This window comes from Sphaerodactylus townsendi, linkage group LG06 (genome assembly GCF_021028975.2).
Source record: "Sphaerodactylus townsendi isolate TG3544 linkage group LG06, MPM_Stown_v2.3, whole genome shotgun sequence".
In the NCBI taxonomy this organism is placed as follows: Eukaryota; Metazoa; Chordata; class Lepidosauria; order Squamata; family Sphaerodactylidae; genus Sphaerodactylus; species Sphaerodactylus townsendi.
In genome coordinates this window covers 91,490,890-91,510,110 of record NC_059430.1, presented here as the reverse complement: position 1 = coordinate 91,510,110, position 19,221 = coordinate 91,490,890, and the positions used below count along the sequence as shown (strand labels likewise).

The window sequence follows — 19,221 nt, the reverse complement described above, 5'->3', positions numbered from 1 at the left end:
GTAATTACAGTGGAACCTCGGTTTTTCCTGGTAATCCGTCTGGCGACGCTCGGCGAAAACCAAAACCGGCAAAAACCAAAACCGGCAAAAACTGAAGCTATGCCGTTTGTACATGCACTATGCAAATGGCATAGCAAATTTATGCAAAAAGCATAAATTTACGCAAACGAAAACGGAGGTGCACGGCGAAAACCGAGGCAAAAAAACAGCTGGGGGAGACCAGCGAAAACTGAAACCGATAAAAATCGAAGGCAACGATTACCGAGGCTCCACTGTACTGAGAAGCTATTCAACAACCTTCAGAATACATTAAAAGAAGGGGATCCGAGGCAAGAGTCAGTGACAGAATAGGGTTGCCGGTACTGATTTGCAGCAGAAAAGGGAATCATATAGTCATTTATTTATTTATTTCAATATAAACACGTTTCAACTTTCTATACAAATTAGTGTTTGAAGCTCAGCTTTACAGAAATAGTTTTTTGGGGGTGGGGACGACGACAAATAAATCCCCTTAACATTATTAAAGTTAACATATGTTCTCCATTTCAAGAAGATGAAGGTGCAAATGCTGGAATTTTGAGGTAAATTGAAGGAAACGGTAGCCTTTAAAATTTCTACTACAGATTTAATCCATATGAAAATTTTAGACTAAAGAAGAAAAATTCTGACTTAAAAAGCAGGGTGTATTTGCTTGTTAAGAGATTCAGCTGACAAAAATAAGTGCCTGTTTTGAAATCTGTTTGGTGCCTGTTTAAAAAAAATCTGTCAGGCAGCATAAGGAAAGATCTGGAAATCAGATTTTAACACCTTCACATCTCAGATTCAGATGAGGCTAAAATGGCAGCATTTGTACAGACTTGCATCTACCTTGTTGGGAATAATGAGGTGCCTTTTTTCTTTTCCTACTCTTTCCGTATCCTACCCTTTCTTGGGAAATTCAGACCAGCTTATATGGAACTTATATGGGACCCAGCCACTCTTTGGGTTCAAACCTGCTTAAATGACACATTTAAGGAAATCTTACAGTCTTAGGGGCTGACAATTAGAAGCAGAATTTATATGTGAATCTCCACTTTAGATTTGGGCCTAGTGCAGCGCCAGCAAGGGACTTGAACACTTAATGCCCCTTTGGACTGCAAGATGAACCCAGGAGAAAAAGCATCTGCCTCTTAGTCAACTCTGAGATCACTACCTGCAGTTCCAACCCTGGCGTTACACTTTCAGGTATGTGGTATGAGAGTTGGTTTGTTTTAAGGAATTAGCATGGTGGATCTGGCTCCCTGCAGCAGAGAGCTTCTCACTGAGTTTCCGATTGATCAGCTCCACGTGCCTGGCATTCTTCTTGGCTTGCCGGAGTGACCGCTTCACTTTCTTTATTCGGTCACGTAGCTGCTTGTTACGCTTCTCCAGGACTGTGACGGTCTGCTGGAGCTTCTTCGCACGGTCTTCTTCATCAAACAAGGCCTTCTGGATTGATGAGCACATCAGCTGAAAAGACAGACCCACAGGAGAGCTGAATGAACAAACACTCCCAGAAGATATTTGCCCTCCTCTTGCCAACAGCTGCCTCCTGTTGCTTTCAGTATGTATTGTATCTTGTTCCTGAGCAGGTGTAGCCTAGCATTAGCTTAGAAATTTACTATTTTGACAGAGCCTGAAGAATTCTCATGTACTGATTTTCTCCTGATGCCTTCGTTTCCACAGTTTGCCATGATCTCTGATCTGGACAAATTACAGTTGGTACTAAGGAGAAGAGGCTCCAAGCCATATTTTGCATCCTTACTTGAAACCACAAATTGTAACTGTACTTGCAACATTAGCACAGTCTTGCTGGTTCTTTCTTTAACCTCTGAGTCGTCTTTTATTCTTATGTCACTCCTCAGGACGCAAAGGAAGAAGTTTTGGTTACTGCAATACTGTACTACATCTCTGGTGCTTTGTGGGCTCTGGATCCTCACCTTACCAGCCACTGCTCACATACTCTTCTGCCTATCTTTTGTTTCTGAGAAGGTTATCTGATAGTATGAAAATCACTGGATTAGCACAAACCATTATGTACATGATTCAGAAGTCACTGCAAACAACAGTCACAACAAACCAGCAAATGGGGGAGAGAATGTGCATATGAGGAAGAAAAGGGAGGATCCGGGCCACCAAATCACCAGTCCTCCGAATCATGATTCAGAATGAGAAATCTACATTCGAGTAGACTTAATTTACAGTTGCAAACATTCTGCCAAGCAGCCAGTAAAACAATTCAGTCCTTCATAAGACAAAATCTTGACAACTATTTGTGAGTTAAAATATTAGTCAATTAGCTGTCTTTTAAGAGAGTATTAATAAAAATATTTAAGCAAATGCACCAACACTTATCATCTTACTAAAACAGCCACCTCTGCACCAGCCTACTCCAGTGACTCAGTCTGTTCTATACTGCTTTTCTTTATAATTGCCATATGATTCATTTCTTTCTCTGCCTTTATTTCATCCTTCTTGGCATACCCACAGGTAATATATCATGTTAACGATTAATTAAAAAAGTAAACCCCCGAGTACTTTTCTGTACAACTGTTATAGGTCAGAAAAACACATGGTTTCCACTGAAATAGCAACCCTGTATCAAATTCTGCCCACTGCTATATAATGCGTAGCGAAATGAATGTTGTTGTCTCCTCTTGTTGGACATTTTCCTGTCTTTTTCTACATCAATGGCTGGCAAGTAGAGAAAAATCATAAAACTTGATGACTTGGGACAGGGTAAATGTTATAGAATGGGGAGTATGCAGGCATTGCTTTTTTGTTTCTTTTGCTCTTCCCTGGAGCATAACCTGTAACATTTTACAAATGAAAACAGGAATATTCTTGAAACTTCCCCCTTCTCAAATTCCTCAGGTGAAGACTCTGCCTTCCTTTCTGTATGCTGTATTTATTGCTGAACAATCTCCTACCTGACAGCAATTTAGAGTCCAGGTAAATGTGTTTGTTATGTTGGTTAAAGATACAGTAGAAAAGCATAACTGTCTCCAAGCACCTACCATGTGCGAAGTAGCAGGGTGCGCACTGATTCATGCCTTAGTGTTCAAAAGTATACACTGACACTGGAGACAGATCATCAGAACTCATTTTCCGAGATTTCACTTCTAGAAACTGCTAGGTAGAGGGTGAAATCCTAGCACCTCATGCTTAACAAGAGATCTGCTAAAGGCAAACACTGGGATACCAATAAACATTGGGATTTACCCTAGTAAATAGGAAGCACCAGGTCTGGAAAAAGAGGGTGTTTCCATTATCAGACTCTGACGTGATGCCATTCCTTTCTTCTTGGCTCTTCCTTTCTCCTTCTGGGAACAGGGTTGCTATGGAAATATCAGAGTGAGGGGCTCAGAGCTGATAACTACTGCAGGAGAGCCACCCTGAAGCATTCATAGCAAGAGCATGTTCTGTGGTGCTCTCTGTGTATTGCCCTATGGAACTGTCTCACCCAAAAGTCTGCAATTTGTGGGGCAAATCTAGACTGTATCTCCCATTTCCCTTCAGCTGTCCTCCTGTGTTTCATCTGCCTGTAGGGTTGCTGGACCAATCCTGGCAACTGACAGGAGGGATGGGGAGGGGTGTGTGTGGCTGTGACAGTGGCTTTGTTGCTTTGTCACATTCCGGTTTTTTCCAGAAGTGATGTAGTGATACAGCCAATGTTGCTGGTCTCCCCACCACCACACACACTGCCACTTGAAGTAGTGGCAGGCAGTGGAACAGTGGGGGGTGGGGGACTGACCAGGGGACTAGCAAGCCTGCCTGCCGTTAAAAGTGTTTGTCAGCAGGACTGCCAGTATAGAAATTTCTACTGGCAAGTATCCCTAGTAAATAGTTTCTTGAACTATTGCTGTATAAACTCAGTTCTTCGAAGAATCTGGAAAATACTTATTCTGTCCAAGTAGTTGGTTTTTCAGAATATAGAATTGCGTAGTTAGTGTGTTAATCCAATAGGATGATCAACTGATGTGCGGGTAGGAAAAATTGCCCATGGTCGTTCTTGAGTAGTTTTATGCATTTTTTAACTCTCCCACCTCGCCACCCCCAGTTTTTTTAATATGTTTTCAAAAGGTCCTGCAATTTAGACCTTAATCAAAAGATATCACTTGCTGCATGAATAATGAATATGTTGTTGTGTCTATTTTTTCATTCTCTGTTTTGTCATATTTTCCAGCAAGCTGAAACGGGAGGAGCGGAGGAAGAGGGGAGAAATCATTTGCTTTGGAAAAGCATCAGCAGCAGCTAACAATCCACCACAGAATGACCTGCCAGAACTGAGCCATTCACGGTGGATAAACTTGACTCTGTCATTATTACTAATCTGCCACACAGCTTTGTCAGGAACTGAGCTTTTGGTAGAGAATGTATCCCAGCAGAAGTCACTTTTAAAAACAGGAGAAGAGGACAAGATTTTTTTTTTTTGGATAATGTGACAATGCCTGCCCATTTTATGTGCAGGGGCCTCCAATTCAAACAACATCAACTTAACCCAGGTTCTGCCGAGACCAGGGGTCTGCAACCTGCGGCTCTCCAGATGTTCATGGACTACAATTCCCATCAGCCCCTGCCAGCATGGCCAATTGCTCTCCATACTAAAGAAATGAGCAGACACAATCTGGGGGTTGGTCCATATGTCCCTCACATGGAATTTGGACAGATGTGTTGGGGGGTTCCCTGCTGGGAAAGTAATCCCTGCCCACCCATACCCACATTCATATCAGGACCAAGGCATACAGAGAGAAGGTGCTGAACTCGTCTCCTTTGTACTGTTTTCCAGTTTGGAACAGCTCTGGGAGCCATTTGCCCATCAGAGTAAGTTACATGTACTGATGGGCTACATGTAAGCTGGTAAAGGAAGAGCAGCTCTCCCAGGCTGTTTCAGGGCAGGAAAATGGCTAAAGCCCCTTCTCCCCCCTGAACCATCATACTAATTTGAACAGCATTCAAATTCACTTGAGAACAAAGTCCCTGATGTGAAACTCCCAAATTCTGCATGGTATCCTTAAGGACTTTATCATGTGTGGATCTCTGAGATAATTTAGCAGAACCACAATACATAACTCCAAGCCTCATAGTATTGCTCGCATTATTGGTGATAGCATGCGTCTTTCGTCAACGTCGCAGCCAGCGTTACGTCAGTGGACCAATGCAAGTGCTTATCTGACCATGGCAGGAGACATCCCCTTGCAATAATGTTGGTGCTTTGGGGGAGGAAGGGGGACAGCACCACAATCTAATGTTCCCACTGTAGCCCACCATCTGTAATTCATCTGACAGACATCCCCCCCCCCGCCCCCACCTGTTGTTAACTTCAATGGCTGCTGCAAGTGAGAAGGCGAGGAAAATGCCTGATCTGCCATTTGGAGCTAAACATCAAATGCAACAAAAACAGCAATTTTGCTATGATTCTCTGTTTATATCGACATTTCACTATAATATATAACAAATCTGACATTATCCACCTCTTGGCATACTCTCCCAATCCCCAATACTTCCATTTTCCTAAAGGTTGCTTCGATTGTGATGTGTTCCGTTTAACACAAACTGCTCATTCTTCTGTCTGTCCAAACAGACAGCATTAACAGTAATTTTTCTGTGTCCAAATGCTACTTTCTGGGTCAAAAAAAAAAGGTTGACGGGGGAGTGATCAAGGCAGGATGAAAAGGAAGGAATCTGTCACAGGGAGGGGAAAGAAGAGAGGCATGAGGTGAAGCTATGTGGGCTGGCAGTGGGCAGGGGGAAGATGTCTGAGGCAAAGCTGTGCTCACTGGCAAATCATCATTGCTCCAGCAGTGAAGAAAATTAAACATGCTTAAAGTGGTGTCGCTTGGTACAGGCAAACTGGAAAGTGGACGTGGGGCTTGGGGGAAAACGTCCGTACAAGAAATCTTGCCGTGACGTACATTCATCATTGCCGCAAGGCAGAGATCTGTGTATAATCAACCTGGAAGTCATCAGCTCCTTCTTGGGGATTTAAGATTTTGATTGGTTAGGGGATTTTCCTTGCCTGAAAATATGTAGATTCTGCTTCTGGGTGGTACGTTTTGAGGGACCTTTTTTGAGGTAACTGGGTACATCATCTCAGTCCATTATTTCTAACGGCATAACTCCATGGGAATCATGACTTAATACTGATATAGCATGTTCAGCATTGAAACTGCCTCATTTTTATTATCAATAATCCTCACAGCAACGCTACATGGTAAGTTTATATTACTCATGGGAGACTGAGGTTAAGCAACAACCACTGTGTGAATCTGTGGCAGACATGAAATTTGAATGCATATTCTCTAAGCTACCACCTCCCAACGCCACCCTCCTGGTACCGCTGTCTCTTTCCCATCCCCATCCATGCCACTACGACATCTGTTTTAACATCCCAATCTTCTCTGGATCCAAGAAGTTGGCAGTCCTATTTTTCATCAGCTCATGCAGTTGGGAGTTCTTGGATCTTCTTTTGGATTATATCGAAAAATAAATAACTGTCTCTTCTGCTCCAGAAAGAAATCCTATGCATGCTAAGAGCATAACAGAAGAGGCATTGGAGTGAGATTTGCTCTCATTTCTCCTCAGCTTCAATTATGTTTACTAAGATGTGACACAGACATCCTAGTTACTGTCTGAAGTGATCCCAAGGATTCCCTGCCACTCCATGGCTTGCTGAAATGGTGAGTGTTTGGGCAGCATGTTGTCAGTGCATTCTGAGATGAACTGACTCAGCAGAAAGGAGACGCTCTGCTCTACGTGTCTGCGCACAAAAAAACTCAACAGAAGGCCTCTTTAGAAATGTCCTTAAAACCACAGTGCTCAGCAGTTTTTGAAAGAAAAGGTTCTCTTTAGAAAGCGCTCATTCATTTAAAAATATGATCTTGGTTACGGTAGGGTGCTTCCTTGCCAGATGCCTTTGACTTCGATGTGGAAGAAAAAGTTAAAGCAGTCCAGGGGCATCACTTGTGGATGAGGGTAATATTTGCAGCCAAAATGAAAAATCCCATTCTTGAATATGTTCAGTGTCAAATAGTGAAAAGGTGGTGTATTATGAGAATGTTTTCTTTCATTTTTTTTTCTTTTTAAATAGTATGTCTATAGAAACTCAACCAATCCTACCCTCTTTCCCTCCCTCCCTCCCTTCCTCCCCTTTTCATTTTCTTTTTGTGTGAAGGGATATGTATCATTTGCTTTCCAAGGGCAGGAGTAACCAGACTTGCTTTAAGAAACTCTTTCTGACTTTGTGAGACTTTCACCACTATTGCAGTTTTGAGAAACTTCAGTGATAGGGAGCAGATGGCCCACTGATGCAGAAAGAGGTGTCCCAGTTTGGGCCTATAGTGAAATGGTTAATGACTGTCACAATGCAAACCTGTATATTGAGACATGTCATCTTAGAATTGGCTGGAGAAAGAAATGTATGGCAGGATAATTCAATACAATATTTTGCTTTGTGTTTTGTTTTCAAACCAAAACTAGGAACACCCTTAACACGCCATATTTAGATTGTGGCGTGTACATTTCACATATGTTGCTGCAGTACAGAGAGAAAGCTGTTTTCTGCTGCTTATAGTATGATTTGGAATGGGAAAAGATGGTAGCGTAAAACAGAGATGCTGCTACAATTACTTGAGACGCTTGCAGCAAGAATGTCATGAGAGACCCTGGCCTAGTTCCTTCTCAGAAGCTAGTGAGAAGCGATTTCGTTGCATTCTTGACATCAAGACTGTTGAGTCTTCACATGTGCTGGATCTCTGCATTCACACATTATGGCAAAGTAAGACATTCCACAAGCACATCTGATTGCTGTATTCTCCCTACTCCCTTTGTACATGGAGCTGGATTCAGACTTTTCCCAAGATCTCTGAACACCCAGGGGAGAATGCTGTTTGTTTACTCCTCACAAGCCAGGATTCTAAATTTTGGATCAATCTCAGTTTAGAATCCCAGTTGCTGAGGAGTGGACCAGATGCAAATTAATGAGGAATCTGTAGGTGGAAGCAGAGCCGTATGCGGGGGAAATGGCACCCGGAGACAAAACCTCCTCCAGGCCCGCCCCCCGCAAGTAGCAGAGCCCCGCCCCCCACGGGTCATGGAGCCCTGCCTCCTAAATTTGCTTAAAAAGAGACTGGCAGGTAAGCAAATGAGTGGGGGCCTCACCTTCTCGTGCGCGCGGGCACTGCTGGAGGTGCTGGTCTGTGCGCACATACTGAGCCTCCATGACTTTTTTGTGCCCCCACATGACCAGATGGTGTGCGCCTGGGGACATTGGGTATCCCATGTGACAGGGCAGATATGCCTCTGTGTGGAAGTCATGGCAAATTGGAGCACAGCCAACCAGGACATTTCAAGCTCTGAGCACAGGGCATTGCAACAAACAAGATCCAGACGCAATCCCAGTTTAATTCCAATTGTTGTGATGTCTGAGTACAAGCTGTAGCCCTCAGTATTTCTTTATTTTATTATTATTCATCTGCATCATTTATACCCTACCCGTCTTCGTAGTGGGAACCCAAAGCGCCTTCTCTTCTCCCTCGCTTTATCCTTACAGCACCCTTTTTGAGGTAAATTAGGGTGCATGTGCATGACTGGCCCAAGGTCACCCACCAAGGCGGAGCTGGGATTCAAACTGACGTCTCCCATATCCTAGTCTGCTGCTCCATTGCTGACTCTGTGCCCAAAACCAGAATGCCAGAGGCTCAACCACAGCAGCTTTACAGGGTGGAGTGAAGCTGCCTTTCCCCATCTCATTCCTACTTTCTAAAAACTTGTAAAAGTACCATAATGTGTATGACAGTAGAGAGCCGATTGTTCTTAAACCTGGGTCCTGCTGTAAGGGGGGACTGGACAGACAGGTTTGGTGAGTTTACACTGGAGTTCATGGAGGGGGAGTGAGGCCCCACATGACCAGCCTTAGAATGTGGTTAATGTGCCTGAAAATAAGAATAAAGGTCAGGAAACAAATGTATTTGCAGGCTTAGTCAGCTCAGAAGTGGATTTGCTGTCACAAGGGGAGTCCCCCAGTTTCCTCGAAGGTAAGAGTATCTAGTCCTGTTCCCATGCTAAACGTGAGGTTTCAATTATATGTTCAGCTGTATATGTGTTTAATGTAACACGAGAATTACTCAGCACACGTATAAAATGTAGAGACTGCACACAGGTCGTTGCTACTTGTGAATGGGGTGTCTGCTCTCCTTTCTCGTACTTCAGTTCCCAAAATTTTCATTTGCTGCTGTTGGCTCAAGGGTGTGCAATTGAGAGGAGGGAGCAGAGAGACCAAAGGGGCCCACACCTCATCTCATTCTTCCTGAGTTCTGCAAATGGTGTTGATACCTGGCATGATCAAATTGGAGTTGATACCTGGCCTGACAGAGACCTAGAAAAGCTTTGGGCATTTTCCCACTTACCTTAAGCCGCATGCTACTCTCCGCAAGTAGCGCGGGGTCCCCCAGCACTCCCCACTACAGGGGTGGCGACAACGCAGCCGCCCCGACGCTCCCGCTGTTGCACTCCCTCAGCGTGCGTCATTCCTGGTGCCTTTTGAAATGGCGCCTTTTGATGACCCCGCGCAGAGCACGGGGTTGTGGGGAAGCCCAGGCACGTGCTAGAAATGGCACACGCTGGGAGTTGCGCGCAGCAACCTTTGGACCAAGGTAAGTGGGGAAACGCTCCTAGTTTGTGCCCAGGAAGGGTCTGATGCAAGACCATTCCAAGGTTATTTTGTCTCCCTGTGAAAGGCACATCCATCCTCTCTCTGGCCCAAGTCAGAAAGGACTGTCTTGGAGTGGACCTAGTAGTTGGTGGCAAGGGCTCAAGATAGAGTTCCAGACCCTTCCCCTGCCACTGAGGGCTGGGAGAGAATTCAGAGCCTGTGACACGGAGAACTAGAGGACTGGATGTTTTTTCCAAAAAAAAAAATTATGGTTTATAGTTCAGCTATTGTGTGAAATGGGAAGAGAACTATAATCTAAACACTGTCACACCAGCACAACTCCCTTTATACCTGTCCTCATTTCATGCAGCAGGCTTAACTTGAATCCATAGAATTCTTTCCAGGTTTCTCGGTTTCTCTAGCAATGTTCATCCTTCACTGTTTCAACTATTATAGTTGTCTAAACTGTTGCAGCTGCAAAGCATATGTGTTTCCTTTGAAAGTGAGCGTGCTGCCACTGGAATGTGTTTTAGCACCTCACTTTTCACAACATGCATGTTTTTAAAATGATGAAGCCAGGAAGCCAAGTGAGGCAGGGGAGAAAATCTTCACCAAGCATTTCAACAGCCTATTAGTTTGCATTTGGCTTATGCTGTCAACATTTGGAGAGAGAAGAATTGGCAAAAGGTGACAGAACAACGGCTCAGGATGATAATGTGTCACCTTCCCCTCCTTGGCAGTATGCCAGGAAAATGTTCTTATGGCAGTTTGTGAAACAGAAGCAAAGCTGCTGAGAACTTTTATATGGGTGTTTTCAAAATTTCTACTTTCAGAGAGAGACAAGGTCTTAGGCCTCTTCTGTACATGCAGAATAATGCACTTTCAGTACACTTTCAATGTACCTTGTAGCTGGATTTGCAGAATAGCAAAATCCACTTGCAAACAGTTGTAAAAGTGGATTGAAAGTGCATTACTCTGTATGTGCGGAAGAGGCCTTAGAGTTACTTGCTTGGTTAAATTTTCAAAACCAAGGGTTGTAATGGAGCTTGTAGTTTTTGCAGTGTCATTTGGAATCCCTCCTGAAACCATTTGAAAACCCTAAGACTGCTTAATGCAAAGCTTAGGAGACCCAGGAGCCTTCAAAGAGGAACAGAGGAAGGTATTGGTAAAGGACAGCCCTGTTTGTACCTAACACTTGGCCAGAGACACTATTTGTGTGAATGCCCCTCTCCTTCATCACACATTCACACATATAATGTAATGCCTGAGGCATGTTCTCTCTCTTCTTGGAAAAAACAACAGCTGCATTGAGTAGGATGTTCACGTAAAAGAAGTCAGCAGGCTGGAATTTAAATAACCCTCCCTTTCTGGCTTCTCCGCAGCACTCTGAAATTATTTTGTGCCTGGCAAGACTTTAAAACCAGAAGCAAACAAGGGAAGTAATCAGTCTTGGGAGGAAATTTGCAAGGGAGAATTGGTGGGAACAGGACAGGTTAAGCAGTTTGTCCACCTGCTAATCCTCCACTGCAAGTGCCCCAACACTCCCACTATATGAGCCAGTCCAGGACTCTGGCCTTGCCTTTGCCAAGAAAATTTCCACCTTTGCAGTCCAGGACAGACAGTGAGGAAAAGGGAAGGGAAGAAGAGATGAGCTTAACAAGATGTGAATGGAGTTCAACACAGCTTAGTTTCAGTTGGGAATTAAGGTTGAGGGGTTGAGCCAAAGGCCTCCTGTAAAGTGTGGGTTTTGAAGAGAGGCTTAATTGAACGCAGGGTGAGGGCATGTGCCACATGCTCATTCAGGAGGGGAGGGAGAATGTGTAGATTTGTGTTAGAAAGCATCAGACTGCTAAGGAGTTAGAGCTAGAGCGGCAAAGGGATGTGGCAGGCATAGGGAAGTATGGTGAAGTGCTTTGCAGGAGCTGATATTGGTTAGGGAGAATATTTGATTCCAAGGATTTATGAATATCTCAACATGTGGAGAAAAGGTTTTACTTTTTCATTTTGAAAGTCTTGTTGTTTTATCAATTTCAACAAGCAAGCAAGCCTTTGTTGGCATAAAATTTCATAAATTCATTAATACTGAATGGAAGCCATTGACAATGTTGGGCAAGCCTGGCAGAAAAACTTTTCAGGCAATTACCCCTAGGAATAGTGTGAGAAAGAACACGTTATGCTTCGTTGCTTTGCAGCATTCTCTGGGTTGCCAGAACAGTCCAGAAGAAGCATTGAGCCTCAAGGTCAGTCATTGGGAAGTCTTTTTTTTTCTGGGCTAGGAGAGCACTTTAGAGTGAGAGTAACAAACGGGAGGGCTTATTTATTGGAAATAGGCTTGCGGCAGTAATCAGAATTTTTCAGACAACTCTCAGGTGGCTGGAATTGATGGGCTTGATAATGTCCCTTGAAGGTAACAAACAACCTCCTAATAAGAAATCTTTTAGTCTGATCTGCAAAGACTAAGGGTATCATGACACAAGGGACTTGCATGAGTTTACATTCCTCTGTCCCAAAGGCTGAGGGGGGAGGGGAAGCTCTCCTCTGAAGTCCCAGCACTCTCGCTCATAAGGAAAGCCACAAATGTTACACAGGGTAAAACTGATTATAAAATTTTGCATAGATGGGCTCTTAAAAATAGGAAAGTGCATTCTTGTAACTAAAGAGCAAGTTTTAAATTTTAATGATGATTATACTAGCAGCAAAGTCCATTTCATGTGGAAATGAAATGGGCTCTAGGAAAGGGGGGGCAAGGAAGCCTCTTTTCCCACAATGGCCTTTCCCCATGCCTTCCTCCAAACAAGAATGAACCTTTCAGGCTGTCAGGGAAGTGGGTGGGAGTTCCCCGGGACGGTGGTGTTCTCTCGTAAATGTCGAGTTAAACAATTGTGCCAGGTATGGTCTAACAAACACAGTGGAGGCTGCATAGAATTTCTTCTTGGAGACCTTCACTGGTATACCATAGGATTTCATAAGCATTCTATAAGATGTTCTAGTAGCTTCATCACAAGTTCACCGCCACACTTGTTCTAGTCGTAGTAGTTCCTGCTTCATCTAGCTCCCCAGTATACCAGGGGGCCAGATTGAGACAGGTACAAAGAAGACATCAGGGGTGATCTCATCAATGGCTTCAGACAGCCAGGTATTCCAGACCTCTACCAGCTCATCAAGAGAACTGCCAGTGGGCTTCAGATTCCACATCTTAGGGTACCTCGAGGCCCAATCCTAGATGACCTCTATCAGTTTTCACAGGATATCTGCTGGTGCACTAGGTGAGCGGGTACATCAGCAGGATAGCCACCTGCTCAACAGCATCCCACCCCAGGCTCACATAATGAATGTCATAATCTTTTTAATGCAATTAAACATTAGATCTATAATAAACATCATACCCAGGCTTTTTTCCCAATGGGGAGAAATGGAAATCTAAAGCGGCATTATTCTCCTGTCCTCTCTTTTGTTCCACAACAAAAGTATGTCTGGATGAGCGTATGTGACACCCAGCAACCTCCCACGGTGGATTGAATATTAAAGACGCATGACAGGTTGCTTAAAAGCTCTCTTATAGCATGCTGCCTATTGTGAAGATAATCTGGTTCCCTTCCAATTCTAATTCATTCCTTTTTTGTCACTTCCCTTCATTTTTGACACTGTCCAGTACCATTCTGGGGTTGGTGGCCAGTTCTCAAACATGTAGCATTATTTTCCTGTAAGTTAGGGCTGCCACATACAGAGACCCTTATAGCACTGGGCGGTGGACTGTCTCAACTGGGTCAGGATATTCTCATGACTTTTGGTTTTGGACCTAGAACTCCCACAGTCATTCTGAAGCTGGTGGCCAGTTTTGATCCTCCTGGCTTTATTCTCTGATGAGTTATGCCTGCCATAAATAGACAGATGGACAGACAGACCTGTTCTTTTATGCCTATAAGTGGTTTGTTTTGGGTGACATTTGATTTAGATCAGGGTCATGGAGGGGAGCTGGGTGGAACCTTTGAGCCCATGGTGGCTCTCAACATCCCTCTTACCTGGGGTGAAAGTAGCCTCTTTTCCAGCTGCAACAGTCTCATTCATGGTTAGGCAGTTTTTCCTGGTATGGAGACATTATGCAAGACTTGCCATATTCCCGTAACATCTCTACAAATATGCCAGTGAAGCAGTTGAGTGGCATCTGTTTCCCCAGCTACACAGCATACAGTTCTGCCAGCCAAGACTCCCACTTGCCAATCCAGTTCCCAAACAGTGTGCTTTTCCTGCTGCTCTATCTCAAATGGCTAAATTCAGCACTCAGCCAAGGAGATGGAAACAAGACACAGACTTCTGTAGCTACTGGCTCTAGTTATAATCATGAAATAAGCACATTCCACAATCAAATGGTACAGAGGCTTTAAAAGCAAGTAATTCTGAATATCCAAAGAGAAACAGCCTTATGAAAATATCATCTTGAAAAAAAATACCAGGAAAATGTTTCCTAGAAGGGAAAACTTCTGTGTTAACTAAACTAAATAATGTTTGCACATTTGTCATGCAGAAGGCCCTCGGAGCGAAATTTCCCTTTGCCTTAAAATAGCGCAGTGTTGGCCCTTTTCTGAAAGTGGAATTTATGAGGCATAATTGATTTCTCTGTTAGACCGCTGATGTTGCTCAGCAGTGAAATTGTTTTCTGTTGCAAACCCAACAAAATACAATGTTCTCCAAGAACGGCTTGAAGAGATATGATTGGTCTCTGTTTTAATGAGCAAACCTGCTCCAGCTCGAACAGCCTTTTAAGGTCATGCTTACCTCTCCTCTACAGCAGCTGGACAAGGCCCATAAGACTATTGTGACTGTGAGGAAAATAGGAACACATGTTGCTGCCCTGTACAAAGTCAGCCTGTTTCTTAGGCCAGCAATGCCTGATCTGAGAGCCAGTCTGGCATAATAGTTAGCGTGGCCCCAGATTCAAATCCCCATAGAAGCGTGTTGGGTGACCTTGGACCACTTTATATGCTTATAGGTTCTTGCGAGGATAAAAATGATGCAGAGGAGAATGATGTAAGCCACTTTGTCTCCTCTTTGGAGGGAATGGCAGGGTATAAATGGAGTAAATAGGACCGGCAGCCACTAGATTGGTTGGCCAGGCAACTGCTTGAGTGGCACCCTTGGAAGGCTACTGACTTGCCACAGGGGCTTAATTCCCACCAAGCTGCCAGTTATGCAGGAGATGACTGGCATCCCCTTCTAGACTAGCACCTGAGCTATCTGTCTCCAAGCCTGTGGTGATGCCCTGGAGGCTTGGATTTGGGTCTTAAAAGGGGCTGGACATGCCTTGCTTGGGCAGACAAAAGTCTTTCACTGTGGCAGTGCATTTCCAAAGTCTGAGGGAGATGCCTCCTTCCCCCGCCCCCGCCCCCACCCCCGCCCCCGCCCCCACCCCATCTACCTGAGATTTTTTCAATGGCTACTCAAGGGTTTAAGCTTGTAATTTTCTGCCTGCTCCCATGATAAAAACAAGATTTAAAAAACTTTGGATGAACCCACACTGTACCCTCGTGAGGACAATGTGAGTGCCAGATTTCATTCCCCCGAGGACTTTACATGTGGGTTAATTAAGCAGACCTAAAATCAGGACACTATCAGGATTTCTGATAGTTTATACATAATATTTCCCCAGGCAATAAAGTTATCTTTGAACTCTATACCACATGGAGATTATTTTGCAAAACTTTTTCCAACAATTTTTTTAAAATAATGGAGGGTTGTCTTTTACAAGGCAGTGTGATATGCATTTTAAATTTGCATGTTTTAAAAATCTGACTTTGTTTATAGAGTTAGATCATTTCCTAAAATTTTGTTATCATAGGCCAGAAGAATTGTTTGTTGAATATAAATAGAACTGACATATATACAACAGAAAACAAATGCTTTGCCATAGGGCAGCACTGGATTTAAATCTACATAATATGCAAGTTTCATAGAATGCCGCAGTTTTCTCCATTGCATTCATTATTAATTACTGATAACTGCTCCTACCCTGCCTGAGAGTTCCTGGACACAAAATCAAAGGGTCTTATTGTTGTCAGAGATCTTGCCAAAGATCTGAGAATAGGGTTTTAGGATCAGATCTTGGAAGGGCTCTGTAGAGATGCTGTCCAACTTTTCCTTAAAAGGCCCTGTTAAAGAAGACAACTTGAGACGGGGCTTTTTTTGATTTATGGACTCCCTCTTCCTTTCCATCGTAATGATGGGAGCAGCACTATAAAATTCTAAAATGGGAAAACCTTCAAGTTAGAAAAAGAGGTAAGGTACCTGCAACTTCAATTGTGCCCCAAAAACAAATTGGCCAAAAGACATTTCAGCTGGAGGAAGGCTTCAAACTTTGTTGAATAAAGAGGCAAGATCCAGGGCCTGGAAACTAAAAGGTAACTTCCATGCCCTATAAACAGATCATTCAGACGTGTTGTGCTTCCTGACAACAGAGCCCCAAGCACACATAATAGTTGCCAGGATAGGCTCAGTACCAGTGATGGGATTCAAATAATTTAACAACCGGTTCCAGTGGTGGGATTCAAATAATTTAACAACTGGTTCTGCTGAAGTGGTGCTAACCACTGAATCCCACCACTGCTCAGTACCACCTCTGCCATTCACTCACATAGGAAACTGGGGTGATGGCATACTTGATGCACATTTCAGGAGAGGCCTTGGCCTATCCCTGGGAGATGGTCTGATCTTCTTCTGACAGGAGTCCCGCACCCCATCATACACTCACCCCATTAGTGTTGTTTAATGGTTAGAGTGTTAGACAAGGGGATTGGGAGACATGAGTGATCTTGGACCCCAAAACCTGAGCATGAGAGGGAAGGGATTGAAGGCACCCTTGAAGTCTCCTCTTCCTCCACCAGTTCAGGAGCACCTTCTCTTTGGCCCAATTCCTCCATCCTTATGCAGGCATCCTTATAGGCAAAGACAATATGTGTTCCCTCCACTCTTCATCCCCTTGGGGAGAGAGGTACCCATGCAGGAAGCCAGGAATGGCTATCTCCATGTCCTTGCCTTCAGCCATCCTAAGGAACATTGCTGGGACATGCCTCCCCCCTCCCCCCCACATCAATCAGCTTTTGGCAGCGGATGAGGCCTACCTTGGCAGCATAAAGAACACTAGGCTGGTGTTGTCATTTTGGGGGCATACTGGAAATGATGTCATTGCATTAATGGTAATACATTGTGCTCTGGTATTTGGACAAAAACTCAACTGTAGAAACCTCTTTTACTATATAGTTTTTGTCTAATTACCAGTGTCACTACACCACTGGCAACATGATGACATCAGTGTGGAGCTCTTGAGGGGGAACAGAAACACAGGAAATTTCCTCCATGTTAATGCCATAGGAAATTTCCAAATCACTATGGTTTTTATCAGAGATTTGGGGAATTCCTAGAGCATTGTCATGATATCTCCTCTGGGAATATACTTGGCAGTGGTGTTGCAACATTGCACAATGTCACCCTCCCCCTCCCCCCCAAAACACTTTGTACCTGTTTCTCCACCAACAGCAGAAGAAGTGTGGGACAGGAGCAAGAGGTTGCCCCCCCCCCCCCATAGTGGGCAACCTGGTCTCCTTCGCATATAGTAGACTCTTAGGCAGATGGAACTCTGACAGGATAGCAACAACTCTGATAGACAAAAGGGAGTATATGGCCAGACTAAAGGGCAGCAAGCAAGCTAAAGAGCAATCCCACCCAGAATACTCACTTGGGTAGAGTTGGAGAGAGTAAACAAAGCAGTGCAGAGCTGGAGACTAGATTGCCCTTCTCAGCTAGACATGTAGCAATAGAAATGCTATGATGAAGTGATCCAGGCAGGGGGTGGGAGTCTTGAATAGAAGAAGGGGGCAAACAATGTCTGTCAAAGCCTTCTAAAAGAGGTACTAAATAGGCCATCACAAGTGGGAGGGGTAGGGACAGAGCTCTGTTGGCCACAGTGTGAATGCAACTGTGGCTTCAAGAGGCTTGGCCTTGCTGTCGCAGTTACTACAAGATTATGAAATGGATCTTTATACACAGGATGTTAGTGCATCTCCACGGGTTGACACTGCCCTTTGCAGCACATAGGCTACTGACACATCTTGCCCCTCCTAAGCACAAGCTTTTTGCTGCTTTGAAAGTAAAAATAAGTTGTGATTGGAAGTTCTGGACCAGAAATAGTCTCCTTGGAGCCAGAAGAATGTCCTGCACTGGTAGCTTTTTTAAAATAACTCCCAGTTTTAATAGAGAGGATGAAGCTGGTTCTTCATCTCCTTAACATCTGTTAAGCGTTTTCAAGAGCAAGGATAATTTATTATGGGTGGGAGGCATTCCAGAGGCTTGAGAATGCCACTGACTTGGAAGAATGAAGGCTGCTCATGCTGGTATTTCAGAAGCTTAGTTTAATATAGAAAGTTTCTGTCAGGGAGAAACTTTGCTGTGAACAGTTTTAAATGGAAAAGGAAGAGTTCAATGTAAAGTCATGGGCTTTACATCTGGTAAATCCTTTCCATTAGCAGAAGCACTCTACTCCGTGGAAGGAGTTCTCTCCAGAGGAAAGAACCACTGCTAGAGGAACAAATTTACAGGATTCAACCCATAATTCTGTCACCTCATCTAATCTCCAGTTCTACACCTTCAGCTTTTTCTGTTGATGGAGGGCCAACCGGCCGCTGCCCCAGATACTTTGGCTCAGTGTTTGGAGGCCATAGTGGGATGGTTACGCCAAAGTAGGCTGAAACTAAATCCATTGAAGACCGAGGTCCTGTGGCTGGGTCTAGTGGGGCCAGTATGGGGATTCCAGCTGCCAAATTTAGTTGGTGAGTCTTTAACACCTGCTTTCATTGTGTTCTTGGAGTCCTCCTTGTCCATGGAGGCCCAGGTCACACATACAGCCAGGAGTACCTTCTCTTTTTCCATCTTCATCAGACAGCTGGCCCTATCTGTCCCATACAGATCTGGCCACAGTGGTCCATGAGACAGTCACCTCCAGGCTAGACTACTGTAATGCTGGCCTGCCCTTGAGACTGCTCTAGAAACTGCAATTGGTCCAAAATGTGGCCGTGAGAGTACTCACTGGAACACCAGTGAGAGAACAGATTAGACCTGTGCTCTACTGGCTGCACTGGTTACCAGTTGAATTCCAGATCATTTTCAAGGTTTTGATTCTAACCTTTAAGACCTTGAGTGGCATGGGACCATTGTATCCTTGCAACTGCACTTCTCAATATTGCCCATGGACGACCCTGCAATAGCAATTTACTGATGGTTCCCGGCCCCAAGGATGTTCGGCTGACTTCCACCAGAGCCTTTTCAGCATTGGATCCTGTTCCGTGGAATTCCTTCCCAGCAGACATTAGGGTACTGTGAAATATAAGTCAGTTCCACAGGGCCTGTAAGACCACTGGGCTTACAACTGAAGATGTCAGTCCAAATTGTATTATTCAGTCCAAACTGTGCTATCTGGCCCCTGAGTCCACACACACATGCACCCGCCTCTCCTATTATAAAACTGGGGAGTGTGAGGATTATATATGGGTACGGTGTGGGTG

General features: G+C 44.2%; 1 protein-coding gene across 1 annotated transcript in view; it reads right to left on the bottom strand.

Annotated features, from left to right (window-relative positions):
* Positions 1 to 392: 392 nt before the first annotated feature.
* Positions 393 to 19,221, bottom strand: part of CCDC3 (coiled-coil domain containing 3) — a 39,439-nt gene continuing 20,610 nt past the window's right edge. The window contains exon 3 of the mRNA XM_048499240.1: positions 393 to 1,488. Coding sequence (XP_048355197.1) covers positions 1,213 to 1,488 — 276 coding nt within the window. The 3' untranslated portion in view covers positions 393 to 1,212. The remainder of the gene's footprint in view (positions 1,489 to 19,221) is intronic.